Source organism: Stegastes partitus, unplaced genomic scaffold (genome assembly GCF_000690725.1).
Source record: "Stegastes partitus isolate 25-593 unplaced genomic scaffold, Stegastes_partitus-1.0.2 Scaffold44, whole genome shotgun sequence".
In the NCBI taxonomy this organism is placed as follows: domain Eukaryota; kingdom Metazoa; phylum Chordata; class Actinopteri; family Pomacentridae; genus Stegastes; species Stegastes partitus.
Window position 1 is genome coordinate 1,127,827 of NW_007577775.1, and position 6,736 is coordinate 1,134,562.

The 6,736-nt window shown below is 42.1% G+C and overlaps 1 protein-coding gene across 1 annotated transcript; it reads left to right on the plus strand.

The window, feature by feature from the left end:
• The first annotated feature begins 2,890 nt into the window (after nt 1-2,890).
• On the plus strand, nt 2,891-6,237 carry fzd10 (frizzled class receptor 10). The gene has a single exon (XM_008306119.1). The coding sequence runs from the start codon at nt 3,574-3,576 to the stop codon at nt 5,323-5,325; it is 1,752 nt and encodes a 583-aa protein (XP_008304341.1). The 5' UTR covers nt 2,891-3,573; the 3' UTR covers nt 5,326-6,237.
• Nucleotides 6,238-6,736: the final 499 nt, after the last annotated feature.

Genomic DNA, 6,736 nt, shown 5'->3' on the forward strand with positions numbered 1-6,736 from the left:
CGAGGCCTGGAGGAACTCACACACATACACATAAAAAAGGCAGAAAGTCCCATAAGCTGCTCTTCTGTCAGCCATCCTACATGAACAGGATGATAGCAGAAAAAAACAAGATGGAGTTCTGGGAGTGGAACAGCAATGCATCTTTAGGATTTGCTTATGTTGTTGTTTATTACAGAAGACTATATGTTGTGCCCTTTTTTGTTTTGTGATACTATGTGACTTGCTGCTGCATCTTCAGTGGGCATGCTCGCTGAAGGAATTGTTTCGCTTTAACAGGCTAATAAAAGCTCATCCATCCATTCATTTTCTACACCACTTATCCTGCTCAGAGTCACAGGGGGCTGGAGTCTATCCCCGCGCAAGAGCCGATATACACACCGGACAGTTTATCACAGTGCCAGACAAACATATTCTACTTATTGTTACACGTCGCTGCAAAGTGAGAGGAAACCGGAGCACCTGCAGGAAGCGAATGCAGACAGAGTGAGGGCATGAAAACTGCACTAAAGTGCACTTTATCAGATATCACAGATTGAATGTGCAATCACTCCAAATTGTTTTGAAAGGGGGAAACGCTTTATTCACAGCACTTATTAGTGCCTTTTTGTCTGTGTAGGAACAGTAGCAACTAAGCAGGACACAGTGATTTATTAATGTTGTACAATGCATTATTTTAATGGTGTTTAATCATGTAGTTCATTCATTCATTTTATTTAATTATAAGCCCCATCATACGGGCCAAAACACTGCAAACACCTGCTACAGTGTGTTCATGACACCAAGTGTAACACAAATAGAGAAATGGACATCCAAGCAAAAATGTTAAAAACACAGATATTGTCCAGATCTGCCGAGAATACCGATGTCACTGTAAGAAAGGATAAGCAGTACCTGAATTATTGATGCGGGCTTACTCCTGTGGGCTTGACAACAGAACAATGTCAACACTTTAGGCTGACATTTTCAAAAGGAATGTAACCTTTTTTATTTGTTTGCAGGATTGCTTCCTTCATTGAAAAAGACAGGAAATGACTGCAAGGTGTTGTTGAAATTCACACAAAGAATATTGGCCCGACAGCTCGGATCCATGTGAATCCTAAACAGATCCTAAAATTGGATGTGTTTTCATCAACATCCTTGTACATTTTTCTCCATGAGTGTTCTGGTGCTTCAAATAAATAAATAAATAAATAAAGCAGGTAGTGGACAGACTGACAAATCAACTTTCATCTCTTTGTCAGGTGAATTTTTGGTTTCCAAACTCACCTGGAATTAACTGTTCACAAGTGACTACAGTATATTCAACTTCCGTGAATCAAATAAGATAAACTGCATCCTTTACTCAAAAACTTGAAGCCTGTCTGCCTTCTTTACATTATATGTGTCTATACATGACTGTATAAAATATTTTTTTAAAACATATGTAAAGATAAAACCTCTTCTAAAACACATCATTTCATACCCCAAATCATATCAACTATTAAAACATGAGGCCTTTGTCCCTTTTTTTGCCTGCTGTGGTAGAAGTGAGGTTCAATTTCAAATCAATCTTATCTTTCTGCTTTGGTGATTAAATTTTACTTGAAATGCCCTTGAAACTAATACTCAAATTTTGGTGAAAGTGTAAAAATTTGGTTTGCTGCGTCTTCAGCATCGTGCGTCTAATATCCACGTTTCTTCAAAAAAATTCTGTTGCAACTCAACCACCTTTGTATTTATTTACTTATTAGAATTACAGTCAAGAAAAGTGTAGTCACAAAATCATGTTTTACATTTGACATTAACGTAAATCAAATATTCAAGGTGGGAAAATGAATGCTTCAAGTTAATCTTGTTAAAAATTAAATTGCAGCAGTGCACATTGGTCATTTGAGAGAAATCAGCTGATTTATGTACGTTTTTTTTGTTTTTTGTTTTTGGATCAACTTAATTCACTTGCATGTTACCAACTGAAGCAAATAATTTACGTTTTTCCAACAATTCTTGCTTTTTTTGTGTAAACCTCGCACCTAGTTTAAACTGAATCCACCTTGAGCAGCTGAAATATTGATGAAATGCTAGTTAGATTTAAAGAAATCAGGATTGTGGTTATGTAAAACTTTGAGTGTCCATAATGAGGACCTTTGATTCATGAAGCATTTTTCTATTTTAATACTTCATTGGCTATTTCTACTCAGGTTTTGGAATGTAGTACTTTTTCTTGTAGCACAATGTCTTTCCACTGTGGTTTTTATTACTCTTACTACTTAACTAAGGGATTTTCTCACTTAACTGGTCAATAAACTGCTGGATGTCTCTGGAGAACATCATCATCAATTGAGAACTAGTCTTTAGCACTCCAATATTCTTTAAAGAGATAGGGTTTAGAAGTAATATGAGAACCAAAGTTACACTGACACAACCCATGATGAAAAAGTTGAAAAATGGTAATAAAAATTGTAGATATTCGTCATGCTTTTTTTCAAAGGGAAGATGCTCTGTAGAACTTCCTTTACAAAGAAAAAAAAAGAGAGAAGGGAAAAGAGAGGGGGGAAGAAATGCACACTGTCGTGCATTCATTTTCCTTCACACACGTGCACACAGTTAAAACGTTGCTTGTGACCAAAGCTTCGGTCTTTGTGCGCCTCTGAACCTTTGCGCCTCTGAGCCATGTTGCGCAACATCTCGGGATTCTCCTCAAAATGTGTCTCCGTAGTCGAAGTTTGTTGCCTGAGTCCAAACAAACAGAGAGAGAGAGAGGGAGAGAGAGGGAAGTTTGCTGTGAGCCTTTGAAACTGCTGTAATGAACAAGCTGTTCCGCACGATTTGAAAATAATCCGCGTGTCAGTGTCATCTTTCTTATGCAAAGTAGCTGTCTTTGAAGGCGGATCTTTTGGCAGGTTAGACCGGGACGGAGGCTCCGACCAGCTCAGACGAGCACTGCCACCAAACGCATCAACTGCCTGCTTACGGGAGGAGCGTAATCCTTCATTTCTGGGACACATTTATTATTATCACCGAGGATATTTATTCGACTTATTCTGCAGACTGATTCATTGTTTTTTTTTCTTTTGTTTTGTTTTTTTGTTTTTTTGGTGCCTTGCGAGGAGCCGCGTAAAAGAGCTGGAGGGAAATAATTTGTGTTGTTTTTCCAAGTTGTCGCACAGGGACAGAAACCGCAGAGCCGCACAGACACATACTCCCGAGAAATAAAGTGTCATGAAACGTGAAAACGGGCCAGGGAGTCTTTTGGAAACGAGGAGGGAACTAATCGGGACACCCAGAGGCTCTGTTTTACTCCCAGCACACTGATATGTGTGGAGTAAGACGCAGAACAAGTAGCTCCAGCACTTCAGCCACAAACTGAGCGCATGAAAGCATGGACCTGACGGCATACTGCCAGCGAGGAAACATTTTCGGACCGTAGCGGGATTTATCCTTTTGTTCAACCCTCTAATGCTCAAGTGTGGAAACGATGGTCTAGGAAAAGACAGTTGAGTAAGTTTTTTTTTTTTCCCCCCCACGTTTTACCTGACAAACACTGACTTTTTAATGAAAGAAACTTGTGCGTTTTCTCTAAATTAAGAAGAGAGAATGTGTTCAACTGTTCAACTGAGCCTGGTCTATGTGCTGCTGGTGCTGTGGACTGGTGGTGGCTCAGCAATCAGCTCAATAGACCCTGACTGGTCGGGAGAGGGGAGATGTCAACACATCAATATCCCCCAGTGCAAAGACATCGGCTACAACATGACCCGCATGCCAAATCTCATGGGCCATGATGACCAAAAAGAGGCAGCAATAAAGCTGCAGGAGTTTGCCACACTGATAAGGTATGGATGCCACAGTCACCTCAAATTTTTCCTGTGTTCCCTGTACGCTCCCATGTGCACAGAGCAGGTGTCAAACCCCATTCCGGCGTGTAGAGTCATGTGTGAGCAGGTGAAGGTAAAATGCTTGCCTGTCCTGGAGAAGTTTAACTTCCCCTGGCCCGACTCCCTGGACTGCTCCCGTCTACCAACCAAAAACGACCCAAACAACCTCTGCATGGAGGCGCCCAACAATGGGTCAGACGAGCCTCCCAAAGTCTCCCACACCCAGCCTCCAGAGTTCAGGCCACAGCGGCCTCTGACTGGACAGGACATGCACCTGAAGGACAGCGTCAACAAGCAGGCGTGCAGCAACCCGGGAAAATTCCACTTTGTGGAGAAGAGTGAGTCCTGTGCCCCTAAATGTTACCCCAAAGTGGATGTATACTGGAGTCAGGGGGACAAGCAGTTCTCTCTGGTGTGGATGGCCATATGGTCCATCCTCTGCTTTGTCTCCAGCGCCTTCACTGTGCTCACCTTCCTCATTGACCCGCAGCGCTTCAAATACCCGGAGAGGCCGATCATCTTCCTGTCCATGTCCTACTGTGTGTACTCTGTGGGCTACCTCATTCGACTTTTTGTGGGCGCTGACAGAATAGCCTGCGACAGAGACAATGGGGTCCAGTATATTATCCAGGAGGGCCTGGAGAGCACCGGCTGCACTATTGTGTTCCTCATCCTGTATTATTTTGGCATGGCCAGCTCCCTCTGGTGGGTCATCCTGACCCTCACATGGTTCCTGGCCGCAGGGAAGAAGTGGGGTCACGAGGCCATCGAGGCCAACAGCAGCTACTTCCACCTGGCGGCGTGGGCCATCCCGGCTGTCAAGACCATCATGATCCTGGTGATGAGGAAGGTGGCTGGGGACGAGCTGACGGGCGTCTGCTACGTGGGCAGCATGGATGTCAAAGCTCTCACAGGCTTTGTGCTCATTCCTCTCTCCTGCTATCTTATTATTGGCACTTCTTTCCTGCTGTCTGGCTTCGTGGCCCTCTTCCACATCCGCAAGATCATGAAGACAGAAGGAGAGAACACAGACAAGCTTGAGAAGCTGATGGTTCGCATCGGGGTCTTCTCGGTGCTCTACACCGTCCCGGCCACCTGCGTCATCGCCTGCTATTTCTACGAGAGGCTCAACATGGACTACTGGCGCATCCTAGCATGGGAGCAGATGTGTGTGGACAGCAGCGGGCCGGAATCGGATGAGTGTGTCATGAAGGCCTCCATCCCCGCTGTGGAGATCTTCATGGTGAAGATCTTCATGCTGCTGGTGGTGGGCATCACTAGCGGTATGTGGATCTGGACCTCAAAGACTCTGCAGTCGTGGCAGAACGTTTTCAGCAGGAAACTAAAGAAGAGGACGAGGAGGAAGGCTGCCAGTGTGTTCACCAGCAGCAGGCCTTACATCAAGCCTCACCCATCTCTCAAAGGGCACAATACTAAGTATGAGCCTACACGGCCTCCTCCAACATGTGTATAAGCAGGCTCTCTTTGTACAAACCCCAAAAAATACTTTTAAAGCCCTAAACAAGACTTTTAATAATCAGAGTTCCATCAAAAGAACCTAGGTTCATGTTTTATTTATGCAAAATGCATTGAAGATAATACAACATGGATTTTTTTTTTCCTTTCTTTTTGTATCTTGAGCCATGTCACGCTACAAGAGCTGCCATTGTTTGAGAAAAAATCTGCTACTCCTGGATTCACTTATTCTATTGAGGAACTTGGTAGAAGAAAAAAAAAATCTTATTGTTGCCAAGACAAAAAGAGTGGAATAAACCATTTGGATGTGCCATGGGGTTACTTGAATAATGTGCAATAGATGTTTTCCTTACAGGCAAAAAGACACTTGTACTGTTAGTGACAGATTACAGACAATGAAAGGACCCCATAGACAATGGAGGCAAATGGTCAGAGAGATGAGTGTGGTGTTGTGAGGCTTTTTAATGGAAATCGAGGCAGTGTCATATATATGTTTGAACTGGACTGAGAGCAGCTGTTGAAAGGCGCTCACCAACTGCCCATTGTGAGGCAAATCCATGCCATAAATTAATCAAGCACTCGATATTGAAAACTTGTTTGTACATGCATTTTTTTTTTTGTTGCTGTTTTATAGCACAAGGGAACGTTTGTATATATTTCTAAAAAACAAAAAAGTTGAGATTTTATAGAAAAAAAAATTAATAAAACGTTCTAGTTTTAAATGTTTGTAAAGCCGGGATTGTGTTTTCCAACTGTGTTGTTATTTCCTGTTGTTGGAGCGAATCTTCGTCCTTGTACAGCCACATATGAAGCTTGTAGGGGTTTTTTTTTGTATTTGCAGCACTTTTTACCCTCGCCCTTATACACAAAGTGTGTAGCAGTTATTTTAATACATCATAAGACTCAAAAATAATTGGTCTTAATTTGTAAATGTGATGGTTTGTCAGAGCTGGGTTTTAAATAAGTTTCTAATCCGGAATGCTTTTAAGAATAATTGACACAGGCAACAACCAGACATATTTTTCTCTATAATAACTGATTTTATGGGCTGTTTAGATCAGCTCATAAATGTTGCATATTTCCTGCTATGGGGGGAAAAAGTTGCATTTGTGTAATCATACTGCGCTTTGTAGAAAATAAGACATGCTGGTGCTGAAGCCAACAGGAAGCATAGAGAGTGGCGTTCCTATTTTTAAATGTCTATAAGTTGAACATTTATGTTTGCTCCACTGTGGCTACATCAAAGAGAACTAACAGCAGAAAAAAATGTTTGATATAAAAAGATTGGGTCTGGCCTTCTATGCGGAAGTTTGTGTACATTACAAAAAGGCAACACGGTCACTTTTAGATTTAATCAGCATATTTTAATATAATGTTGCATATGAAGGCTTTCATTTTTAATCTTTGCA